Source organism: Lepidochelys olivacea, assembly GCF_965140295.1.
Source record: "Lepidochelys olivacea isolate rLepOli2 genome assembly, chromosome: 4".
In the NCBI taxonomy this organism is placed as follows: Eukaryota; Metazoa; Chordata; order Testudines; family Cheloniidae; genus Lepidochelys; species Lepidochelys olivacea.
In genome coordinates, this window is record NC_140414.1 from 40,891,520 (window position 1) to 40,903,449 (window position 11,930).

General features: G+C 50.1%; 1 protein-coding gene across 2 annotated transcripts; it reads right to left on the reverse strand.

Annotated features, from left to right (window-relative positions):
* Positions 1-7,814: 7,814 nt before the first annotated feature.
* Positions 7,815-10,427, reverse strand: NEUROG2 (neurogenin 2). 2 transcript variants are annotated; one of them, XM_084627639.1, is made up of 2 exons: positions 10,114-10,427; positions 7,815-9,551 (listed from the first exon to the last, which is right to left on the reverse strand). In XM_084627639.1, exon 2 carries the CDS (start codon positions 9,548-9,550, stop codon positions 8,822-8,824), a length of 729 nt encoding a protein of 242 aa, XP_084483765.1. In that variant the 5' UTR covers position 9,551; positions 10,114-10,427; the 3' UTR covers positions 7,815-8,821. The 2 variants fall into 2 exon arrangements, with proteins under 2 accessions (XP_084483765.1, XP_084483764.1); XM_084627638.1 differs by lacking the exon at positions 10,114-10,427 and adding an exon at positions 9,664-10,081.
* Positions 10,428-11,930: the final 1,503 nt, after the last annotated feature.

The window sequence follows — 11,930 nt, forward strand, 5'->3', positions numbered from 1 at the left end:
ATGGTATGCAGAATTGTAGTGCATGCATATTTAATCACCGTCCCATGTACAATGCCTATGCTGATGTGTGGCATCAACTACACCATAAAGGGCCCCCAGCTTAAGCACACGCAGAACTTTACACCGCTGCCTAGTCCCAATGGAGTTAATGTCAATGGGACTCCTCATGTGTGCAAATTTCCACATGAGCTTTTGTCATTGAAGGACCTGGACCTAGTTTAGGGTTGTCTCAAGGTGACATTGGCACTTTAAGAAAGAAATGGTCTGTGCACCTGTGGCTGGTAAGTTGCTCACTCCCTTCCCCTCTTCACCCCAATTAGGCTTAAAAAGGGCACCTGGGCCAAGGCCTAAATGAAAAAGGTCCCTGTAGGAAGTCAGATGAAAGCTGCCTGGAAGGCCCCTGAAAGAAGTCAAGAGAAAACTGGTGAGTCAGAGCTGCCTAAAAGCATTGACTGAGAGAGATGGAGAAGGGCAGGTGAAAGCTGCCTTAGGAAGAGAGAAGATACCCAGAAAGAAGTAGCAGGAGATGCAGAGACCTGAATAAGGGGTTGGTCCTAGAGGGTGGTTCCCTGAGCCAGGAAAGGACTGCAGGCAGGGAGGCCTGGCTGACTGGAATACTGTAGGCAGTTCTGTCACAGGAGACCTGACCTGGGACTACCAGAGGAGACTTGTGGGAGAGAACTGAATCTTAAAATTCTCAGGGAGAACTCTCTGGTGGATGATGGTGGCGTAGGGGGAATTGGTGACTTTTGAATGGGATTGAAGAGTTGCTGCATTATAACTTAGTTTTACTTTGGGGTTTTGAGAAGTGTTTTACTGTGTGGACTGTGGCAGTTGAATTTCTTGCTCGGAGAGAAAATGTTACTTTGCACTGGTGGAGTCCAAGGGGAAACTGAGGCAGGTGTGCACGTCATGCTATGGCCTGCCAGAGAGGGCACTCCAGGTAGGGCCACCCTATGCAAGGGCCTATGTGGATTTTCAGTATCAGTTCTGTCTTTCATGGGTTTGAGGGATCATTGTACAAGTTACATTCAAAGCTGTTAAATCTCATGGTTACAGAACTTCACAAACATTTTTGTGGACAAGTGTGTTGTTTTTTTATTATAGAGATGCTACTTTTAGTTAAGTTTTACATATCCTTTCTGAGGCAAAGAGTTTTAACTTTGAAAACACAATGGTTGATCTTTTCAATGTAAAACAACTTTGAAGCTGCTGAAATATCAAATATTAAAAATCATGCAGTGATTGCATACCTGTTAATACTGCAAAAATTACAGTGCCATAATAACAATATACTTCCTAACTGAATTACTTGAAAGTACAATTGGATTACTTGTTTCCCTGGCATGATGTAGAACATTATGATAAGCTAATTTAAAAATGACAAATGCAAGACCTGATTTTTGCATTCCTTGTGTAGCAAAAACTTGCATGGAGTGCAAGCTTAAGCCTACAAAAAAATGGAAATAATCAAGAATGCAAAACAAATTACTTATCAATAATTACATACAAAATAAAGGAGTGGTGACAATTCCACAGATTCAATGGAAAATAATCTATTATTGGGAGGGAACGAGGGAGGGAGTGTTGTTCCTGGTTCTTAACTGCGAACTATGTCAGTTCAGATTTACCTGGGAAGCATAAATTGGTTGAATTTACAGTTCTTAGATTTTACTGTCCAGCCTCCTACACTTACTTTTGCAGAGTGATCAGTTCCTTGATGGGGCGAGGGTGCGGAACAGCTGATCAACAGCCCTAGCCATTCAAGCACTAAAGCTCCACTTTCTCTGTCTTTGCTTCCAGACATTTGTCTAAGAGGACCGGGGAGAGGAGGGGATCTTTGTTTAAATTACACAGCCAAATTATGGCTGTATCAGGAACACTTTTAAGTTTATGATGAGATGTTGCAAGATTTATGCCTTACGTGAAAGAAAGCAAACACAGACCCTGGGGATTACGCTTTTGTCACACTGGCACTGCTCTGGCTTCTCGTTGCTATTCTGATGCCAAGGAGGGCAACAAACCCCCTTGAGAGTCCTAGAACTACCCGCTGAGCTCTGATGGTGCCATAATGCAATACACACAGGGATCATAAACTCGTTGTAAAGGGAAGATGACCTCTCTGTCACAAGGAATTACCTTTTTATGGTGAGGTGCTGCTATGGAAACCTGATTTTGAACTGTAGGTATCCCAAATCCTGTACAGTATCTGCCTTCAGACGCATGGTGTTTCACTGGTGGGGCATTGTGTTTTCCCTGCTTACCCGCCACTAACTGTAAAAAGGGGCTACTCAAGGTTATTTTAAAATGGTGCATTTCAGAAATTAGAGCCGTGGTAGCATGAAGGCCTGTGTTCCCAGCAGAGGCTCTTTCAGCTGTAGCTACAGAGACATGAGCTGCTGTCAGGCACATGCCCTGCTGGGTGGGAGAGGGTCTTTTATTTGCACGTGACAGAGGCTGACAGGGCAGAGTGGTGATCCCTCCCTCCCCCCCCCCTCTGTATTTGGGCAGAGCGGCTCACATTGTATGTTTACAGACAGTAAATGATAAAAACAGACCTTTCCTTTCATGCTCTGAATGGCTGGATGAGTGGGGAATGCAAGTGAAACGAGCAAATCTCAATAATGGACAGGAACTGTACACCAACTGTAATGTACCGAGTAGGATCCGTTCACATCCCCTTCTCCCCAAGTCTTCCATGCAACCTTAGCTGTGGAGGAATGATTAGCTTTTCTAGCACATGCTCAGCTCACTTTCCAGTGACATCTTATTGCTCAGTTTAATGGATCTGTGTGTCTCTCTCCTAATTCAGGAGATTCCTATTCATCCCCAGAAACCATAAATTGAGCTTTCCCCTGGAGCCGTGTTTATTAAAAAAACAAAAAAAACACACAACTTCAAAGACTGTGTGGGCTACATTATGCCCCCGGATGTGAGGTTCAATGGGACTCATCTCAGCTAGGATTCTTTTTATTGTCTGAATCCAAAACTCAGCTGAACCCACAACGTTCTTGTCTGGATTTGGGTGGAAACCACTGAGCTGATCATAAAATCATAGGACTGGAAGGGACCTCAAGAGGTCATCTAGTTCATTCCCCTGCACTCCTGGCAGGACTAAATATTAGACATCCCTGCTCTTAATCAGATTCCACAGCCTCCCTAGGCAATTATTCCAGTGCTTAACCACCCTGAGAGTTGAAGTTTTTCCTAATGTCCAACCCAATTGGGCTGCAAATTAAGTCCGTTGCTTCTTGGCCTATCCTCAAAGGTTATGAACAGTTCTTCTTCCTCTGCCTTGTAACAATCTTTCATGTATTTGAAAGCTGTTATGTCCCCTCTCAGTCTTTTCTTTTCCAGACTAAACAAACCGAATTTTTTTCACTCTTCCCCGGTTGATCATGTTTTCTCTGGACTTTCTCCAATTTGGCCACCTCCTTCCTGAAATGTGGCGCCCAGAACTGGACGCAGTTGATGGTGGTTGCTACTGAAATCCATATCTGTTTTTGGCTTTGATCTGACTTATTGCCAGAGTGAACGTGGATGACTGTGGAGCATTTTGAAGCCCCTGAAAGACCCGGCTCAAGTTTCTGGTTTATAAGGAACCCCCAAACCAGGCTTTGTAAGGTAATGTTTTCTCACTTCCGTAGCTCCACCAATAACCAGTGCTGGTGTCTATTCTCCCTACTCCTGTTAGGACAAGGCACTCTCTAGTCTAGCCCATGAACAAGGCACTGGAGACTGGAAATAAACAGGGAGAAGAAATGTCCTGCTCCAAGTCCTGTGCTGCCTTGCTGCGAGCTGGAAGGAGCCCGGAAAAGAATAATGAAATGCTAATCACCTTGGCGCGTTGCTCATCATACCTGCGTGGTAGCCACATTAGATGTCCAGGTACAGCCTTTAATAGGAAGAAAACTTCGCCTTTGGGGGCATAGGGCGTATTACTGAGCCTTTTAAAAATGCACGTGGGAGAGAGATTTGGTGGGACAATGGAATCGGTGGGGCCTGGCTTGGAGAGAGGAAAAGCACTATCTCCCCCCCCCCCCTTTTTTTTTTTTTTTTGCATTCCTAGAGGTTGGTTATTAAAAGGGGTGGTGAAGAAGAAGAAGAAAGTGAAGCTGGTCTCACGCGCTAGCCCCACACGCTCACTGGCGTGAACGAGTGGGTCTTGTTTTGTTCCTTCAGGCCACTGGCAGATTTGGGGGGGACCCAGCCTGAGATTGCTGGCCACATCAAAGCAGTGATTATGCAAATACCCACTTTTCTTTTTTTAAGGAATTATTTATCCCACAATAACCCCCTGCCAGGGTGGGGAACAATAGATCTGGCCAGATAGGCTTCTAGCCCAAGGCTGCGAGGAGGGGTTGGGGGGGGGGGGAAGAGAACCCCGCAAGTTTTATTGGGCTAACCTAATTTCACTAATTCTCTTTTCACACATTTTTCTTTCGCGACTGCGCTTTAAGGGCCGGGTTTCACGCTCCCAGGATCTCCTGGCACCGGGCAAATTCATGGGCTGCGCATTTTATTTAATTAATACATTCAACCGCGCCGAGTCCTTGGTGGGGGATTGGCGCTTTTGTAACGAGTTCCAGGTGTTTGTCCCCAGAAGTCACCCAGTGCTCTCGGGCGGATGATGAAGATGGGACCGACTGATTGCGATTAGTGACAGCGCTATAAATCTAGAGGTAACGCCACCGAGGTCAGGGGAGTTAGCAGGCTTTACTGAGTGCGAGCGGATCCCCTCCTGGGACATTTAAATAGGAGGAGGACGCTTGGCTGGAAGTGTGGGTGATTACCCAGCCTGTATCCGATCCCCCTCTCTCCTGGTCGTACACTGGCTGATGAGAGCTTGGCTGCGTAAGTCTGAAAGTGAACCAGGGCTATCGCCCCGTGACTACCTCCGGGCTCTGGCCTGTTGCCCAGCGGCTCCTCCGCCTGTCCCAGTCGCTATCTGTCTGTCCCTGGCGATCTGAGCGGAGATTGGGAACGATTCGCCCTGGGCATACGGCCCTCGTGTAGATCCGTTCCGTGGCGGTTCGCCCCCCTCCTGTCTCCTCCCTGCTCCGCGGCTCTCTGAGCAGACGCTTGTCAGGCAGGGGCGGCCTCGCACTGCGGGACTCGTGTGCTCCGACAAGGGCTCAAGCTGCTGCTCCCACCCCCCTTCCAGGGCCGTTCAAAGTCGATGAACGAGGAGCGAGCGAGCTCGGGTACCTGCCTCGGTCCACTTCTCCATCCTGCGCCTCCGGCTTTCGGTGGAGAGCAGGGGCTGGATTACTGCCTGTTTCTTGGGGCCCCAAGGCTCGTGTATCGTAACCCCCCTTCCTTATAAAAAGGGTCGCGTGATCTGCTCTCTCCACTTCGTTTCCTTTAGCTTCCCGAGAACAATAAGGAAGGACCGGGCTCTGCTACTGCCGGAGACAGGCACGACCAGGGGGCAGAATCTGGCCCGAAGCCTCGCACTTGGTTTAGATCCCCCCCCACACACACACACACCCCGATTTCTGTCCAGGTTACTTGCTTTTAGAGAAACAGACCCCTAACATGGCACTTCTGGGGAAAAACCCAGTCGCCTTTCTAGTCATCTGCGCACAACCAATTCCTTCAAGGGCTCACAAGTGAATAAAAAGCCCTGCAAGTGTGGTGATCAGCCTAAAACTCTGGCGTCATGAACGGATCCCGCTGAGGACCGAGACATAGATTCCAGAGTTGTTCCGCCACAAAGGAAAACATCCTTGTAACCACTCCCCAGACTGTACTTTTCTTTTCTTTTCTTTTTTTTTTTTAAAGCAACTTCAGCAGTGAATAGAAACGAAGTTTGTGCACGCAAAAAGACCAGGCTGTCTAGACCCGAATAGTTATCACATAGCTATATGTTCCAATGCACATCTCTCAGGTCTACATTCTGGGTGTTCTCTCTCACACACTCACACACACGTATCTGACATGAGGGTAGCACCAGGGTGGCAGAACCTTCAGTCGCATCGCAAGTGGCCCTACTATTTCACACTATCCCTACGGTGATCTCTCCTTCTGGCTGAAATCCTGCTCAGTGCCACAGAAGGCTATATGTCCGTGTTGGTGTGTGTTTGAGTATTTTATTGTCGTGAGGAGGGAATCAGATTTAATATTTAACGATTTTAAATGGGTATTTCCTTGGTAGGCCTTGGGGTGTGTGTGTGTGAATTAAATGAGTGGACGTGATTAAATGAGGGATAAGTGATTGTCGGGAACATACGGAACGATGGCTGCCTTATAAATGCAGGGCCTCGGCAACGCAAGCAGCTGTTACTGTGTCTTAGGGGTGTTTTTTCTTTGAGGATCATCGATCCGCTAGAAACCTCCATCAGAGCCTTCACAGTGCACTGGATGGAGGTGATAAAACTTTCAAACACTGTTCCGGATGAAGGAAATTTCCTATGCGTGGCCAGCAGCCATTTTTAAAAAGCTGTAATAAATGAATTCTTTCCCCATTTTGTCCTTAAACTAAAACATATGAAGTGAACAAAACATTAGTTAACTTCTATCGATGTAGTGCAAGAACAGGCCTGAAGTCATTCGATTATGCACACCTGGTCACTTAAAAAACCACCACGATTTTGTTCTAAATGTTCCGAGTGTCATTTCCTGGGCTGAGGTGATGTCGGCCTACGATGCAGGCCCGAGCGAAGTTTTGAGTGTTGTGACCGGAAATGATCACGAGCTAGCGCAGATGCTTTGGGTAAATAATCGCTGTGTGTAACGGGCTATATGTCCTCCTGAGCCTTACCTGCGAGGCTGTGTTTGGTAAATTCGGTTTCCGTTGGAAACCATAGTGATAGTATTAAATCATAAACCTCTGAGAGGCACAGAGAAAGAATCGTCTTCATACGAATACATTTACTTTCCATTTAACCTGAGGGAGTGATTGGTTGAAATAGCCGTTTAATCCGGTTTATCTCACTGGATTGGTACAGATGAGAATTTGTCACATTACTCTCTTCTGTGTCCATTCTCACATAGAAAGACACAGCAAATAGCAGGGCAAAAATTTTCAGGACACTTTCGCTGAATTTGAATCAACTGCAAGGTTTAGTAAAAGAGCTCTGTTCTCGCCTTCCTCAGCGTTGCATCATGACCGAGTCCACTCACCGAGCAGCCCCAACTTCACAGCATCTCTGGATTTATATACAGTAAAAGGTAGTGGATTTATTTTTATGACCCAGAGCCCACTAAAACTGTGAAGATTTAACGTTATGGAAGGTAAAGGCAGTATTTCTAGCTGTACCTTTCAAGTTCTTTGCAATCGTGGGTTAACATTAACTTTGTAAAATCATGTAATTTCGACTGAAGTCTTAAACCAGTAAAATTTATTTTTAGAGCAAGACCAAATTTGATTTCAGGCTTTTTATTTCGAAAACGTAAGCCATTTATTTAAAAGTAGCGTTCAGTTATTTATGGTCTCCTCGTTCACATCTACACCTTGCCTCTCTTTTTAGGGAACTAACTATACACGCTTCTTCTGGGTGTTTTTGTGTGTCAAAGCACCGCAGTCGCTTTGTCATATGTTTCTCTACATGTGAACATGCAAATATACCTAGGGTTTGTATTAATGTCAGCGGATCCTATTCTACCTATTCTGACCGCCTTCGATCGATGGGCTTTCTGGGGGGTTAAGTCACTTAGCATGTCGTAGGATGCCCCCTAAACTTTCGTGGTTACAATAAATGACTCGCCCCTTTTGCTGCCAGATGATACGTAAACATTCCAATCAGAAACGGTACACAAAAGTTATGAAAATTATATACTTTATTTATCGTATCATAAGAACAATCCTTCGCTCTTCAGCTGTAAATACATACTAGAATAAACTCTGTAAAATATACAAAAAAATATACATATCTTCCATGAAATCTTTCTTTTATAATAAATAGATGTGAACACGTGTGTGGCTGATCGCTGTAATGCTCCGTGTCTGTTTAGGTTTTCAGTCTGTTGATTTATTTTTAATCTCTTGAAAGAATGGGGGAGTGCCTCGTCCCCTAAAAGGTCGAGATAAATAATGCATGAGGTAATCCTCCCTCCTGATTCCCCCCCCTTTTCTCTACATTTCCCCCCCTTTTTGATAGAGAGTTCAGCCTAAATTTCCACGCTTGCATTCAATCATTACAAAGCCTACAAATTATACAATGACTTCTAACCTGGGCCTCGAACAAAACAACTTTTTCCCCTCTTATAAATCATAAGAGACAGATGGCAAAATAGGGGGAGGGAGCAGGAAAGAGAAGGACGGGACAAAAACGCATTGTGACAAAGCTGGGAAACTGAACAAAGTGCACATCAGAGAGGAAAAGTTTGGTTTGACAGGTGAAATTCCCACAGCCTTGAGGCAGCACTGGGAAGAAAGCAGATGCCAGACATCGCAAATCTGTGGCTAATATTGTTACCGGCCCTATGGTTCAGCTGCGAAAGTACTTGTCCGTCAGACATTAACATGTCAGTGAAGAATCAGAGGTGAGGAGAGCCCACCACGCAGTGGCCCTTCCTTAGCAGATTCCCAGGGCCCGCAGGCTCTCAGCGTGCCCGACGTGTTCGCACCCCTTCCCTCCACTCGGCCGCCTCGCGTGTCTCTGCCCGAGGCTCGCTGGAGGCTCTCCTGCGGGGCGGGGGCTCTTCCTAACCGCAGCGTGGGTCAGAGCCCCTGCGATCTTCCCCAGTCTCTCTCCAGGCCTGCCCGGGTACTACGCCAGCTCTCCAGCCCCCGCGCACCTTATTGCACCAGCACTAGGCGAGCGCCCCCCCCCACCCCCCCCCCGCCAGCAGGGCCCGAGCTGCTGGCCGGGCGGCGTTAGATAAAGTCCCTGGTCTGCGGGCGAGGCGGCGCGTAGCGGTGCTTGTCTGGCTGCCAGTAGTCCATGTCCGAGGCGGAGCTGCCCGGCGATAAAGCGCAGCTGTAGGAGGAGGCGGCGGAGGACAGGGGGCTGCCGGTGCAGCTCCAGGAGGAGGCGGGCGAGGGGCTGCTGTCCGTGCTGGCGGGCGCGCCCCCGGGGCTCAGCAGCACTGCCTCGGGGAAGAGGGCTCCCGGCAGGCCGGCGGCGGCGGCGCCGCAGTGGTCGGCCAGGCGCAGGGTCTCGGTCAGCGCCCAGATGTAGTTGTGCGCGAAGCGCAGCGTCTCGATCTTGGTGAGCTTGGCGTCCTCGGGGAAGGTGGGCAGCACCTCGCGCAGCGCGTCCAGCGCCGCGTTCAGGTTGTGCATGCGGTTCCGCTCCCGGTTGTTGGCCTTCAGCCGCCGGCTCTTCTTGATCCTCTGCACCGTCTCGGCTGTCTTGGTCCCCCGGGAGCCGGGCCGGGCCCGGCCGGGGCGCCGCTTGCACTCGTGCAGCCGCAGGCTCAGCTGCAGCCGCGCCGGCTGCTCCTCCGCCGGGCGGGCCGGCGAGGGCGCCTGGAGTTCGTCGTCCTCCTCTTCCTCGGAGCTGGAGGAGAGCGGGGTGAGCGAGGAGGAGCAGGGCGAGGCCGGGCCCAGCAGCAGCAGGTCTCCCTCCGCCTTCAGCTCCAGGCTCTCCGGCTTCACGAACATCCTGCAACGAGAGCGGGAGAAGCCCCATCACGCCATGTCCCCGCATCGCCCCGGCCTCAGGGGCTGCAGCCCGCCCGCCCCAGGGCCGGGGCACTCCTCCTGCGGGCGCTCACCTGGCCTGGCAGCACCGCGCCCCGTTGCTCCCTGCCCACCCTTGGCCGTGTAGCTGCCATGCGCCTAGAGGCACACGCTGTGATCTGCCCACGTTGTGCCCGCGGTCTCCACAGCGCTTCTCCTCGCCCGCTCTAGAGCTAGCCCGGCAAATAGACGCCGAGCAGCCAGCCCCGCTGCAGCGCTGCCATAGAAACGCAGGGATGCACTCCCACCCCCGGCTGCTCTCTGCTGAGAACCTGACATCTCTGCCTTTAAAACAGCTGGAGCGGGCCATGCCGGCGCGCAGGGAGAGGGAAGCGGCCGCGGCCGGGCTTAGCAGCAAGATATTTTGCTCTCAGCAACTGGGTTTTTTTTTTGGTTTTTTTTGCGCCACCGCGAGGGAGGGGAGGCGGGGGAGAGAGGAAAATAAAAACTCCATCAACGTTTGAAGCAGAGACTCGGTGACTTACTTGGCTCCCCTTTACAATGTTTTTGTCTCTTTGCGGAGTGCTCTCTCCCTGCACTGGCCCTCTCTGCAATCGTCAGGGGCAGACTTGCGGGTGTCCCCCGCCCCTCCCTTCTCCTGGAGAGGGTCCCACTGTTGCTGGATAGGGGGTGGGGGTCCAGCTGCCTTTGCCAAAGAGGAGTTGAAGAAGGGCCGGTTGCCTGCTGCCTCTCTCTGTGTTTTGTTGGTGGGGTGTGTGAGAGCGAGTCCTGGTGGGGCCAGCTGCTGGCACGCGCCCCGGCACTCCAGTTAAAGTGAAGCGGCTTGAGGTTCAGTGGCTGCGTGTCTGGCACACGACTCTCCTTAAAACCCCTTATATACCCCGCAGAAAACAATCAAATCTACCCCCAGGGCCCCTTGAGCTTTCCCCTCCCCCTCCCAGGGTTTATTCTTTCTTTTCATTTCATTTATCATCACTCATCTCATTCTTTCTCTCTCTTTTAAAGCCCCCTGCACCCCTTGCCTCCCTCCCCCACCCTCCTTCCCTGTCTTCTTTTATCTGATCCCCATAAAGTGTGTGGTGCAGCCCCGGCTGCTCTGCGGTGTGATTGGTGCCTCGCGCTCGGTTGGAGCGTGCCGCTAATTTATTAATGAATGGGGGTCGCGAGGCGCAGCTGGCCAATCAGGGAGTCCCGCTAGCCACGCGCGCTGGAGCCTGCTCCTTTTCAGCAGCTCATTAGGCTGGAGGGCAGCGAAGGGGAGGGGGACTGTAGTATCCAAAACTCAACCCCCCTCTCCTCGCAGACTCAGATGCACAGAGAGACAGACGTACAGGCCGGGACACACAGACGCACCTATAGAAAAGCTGAAGCATGAGCTGATGTATCAGATTCCACTGAGAACAAGGGCAGCTCAGAGGTTGATACTCAATGAAATTCTGTGACGCACAGTTTACACCCTACATGGACAACTGAAAGATACAATGTTGGGAAGCACGTGTGTCCGTATAGGTCTATCCAAATAATATCGTGGGCGTGGTGTACTACTATCTTGAGCAAGTGGGGTGGGGGTGGTTCTGGAGAGGTGGTGTGGGGGGGGCGGGGGGAGATGCGGAGTAAGCGACCTCTAGTGTGTGGTAGTGGATGGGGGTGTGGAGGAGGAGGTTTTTAGCTGTGCATGGTGGAGGGCATGAAGTAGGGTTGTGTGCGCCTGTCTGACTCCGTAGGCAAAGGTGTCTGTGTTGCTGGATAAGAGTTGTGTATACAGGGGGTTGCAAGCCTGGAGCAGGATTATCTACGCCTTTCGGGGAGGGGTGTGTGTAAGGGTAGCAGGTGTGGAGCAGGCTGTGTCTGAGTAGAGGGGGGGGGTATGTGGCGTTGGAAGCCCACATCTGGTACATGTTGTGTGTGGTGGGAGAACTCTTGTCTCCAAGGCATAACTACCAGCTCTTCAGTGAATGAGTTGCATTCCCGCTCCTCATCATGTTTACTTGCCCATTTTAGCTTGCTCAGTGTGTTTCGCATGAAGTGTAGACCTGCCCTGAGGAAAGGAGCTGTCCAGAGTCCCCTCAGCTAGCCAAGTGCTCCTCGCTTGCCTTCTTGCAATAAAAACAAAAACAGCGAGGAGTACTAGTGGCACCTTAGAAACTAACAAAGCTCAAAGGTGCCACTACTGCTCCTCGTTGTTTTTGCTGGTACAGACTAACACCGCTTCCACTCCGAAACCTTCTTCCAATAGTTCCCTTCTGGCTTGCTTGTCTAAACAAATCCCTCCCTTCTCTTTCCCTGTGCCTCGGAGGGCATTCGAATCCTGTAGCCAAAAGACACCGGTGATAGGATGCCT

Bases quoted from the DNA above. Each gene is read 5' to 3' on its own strand.
- NEUROG2 (XM_084627638.1), bottom strand. From the start codon at position 9,938: ATGGCCCGCTCCAGCTGTTTTAAAGGCAGAGATGTCAGGTTCTCAGCA. The intron at 9,552-9,663 runs GTGAGCGCCCGC...CTCTCGTTGCAG, and splicing joins GCGCGGTGCTGCCAGGCCAG to GATGTTCGTGAAGCCGGAGA.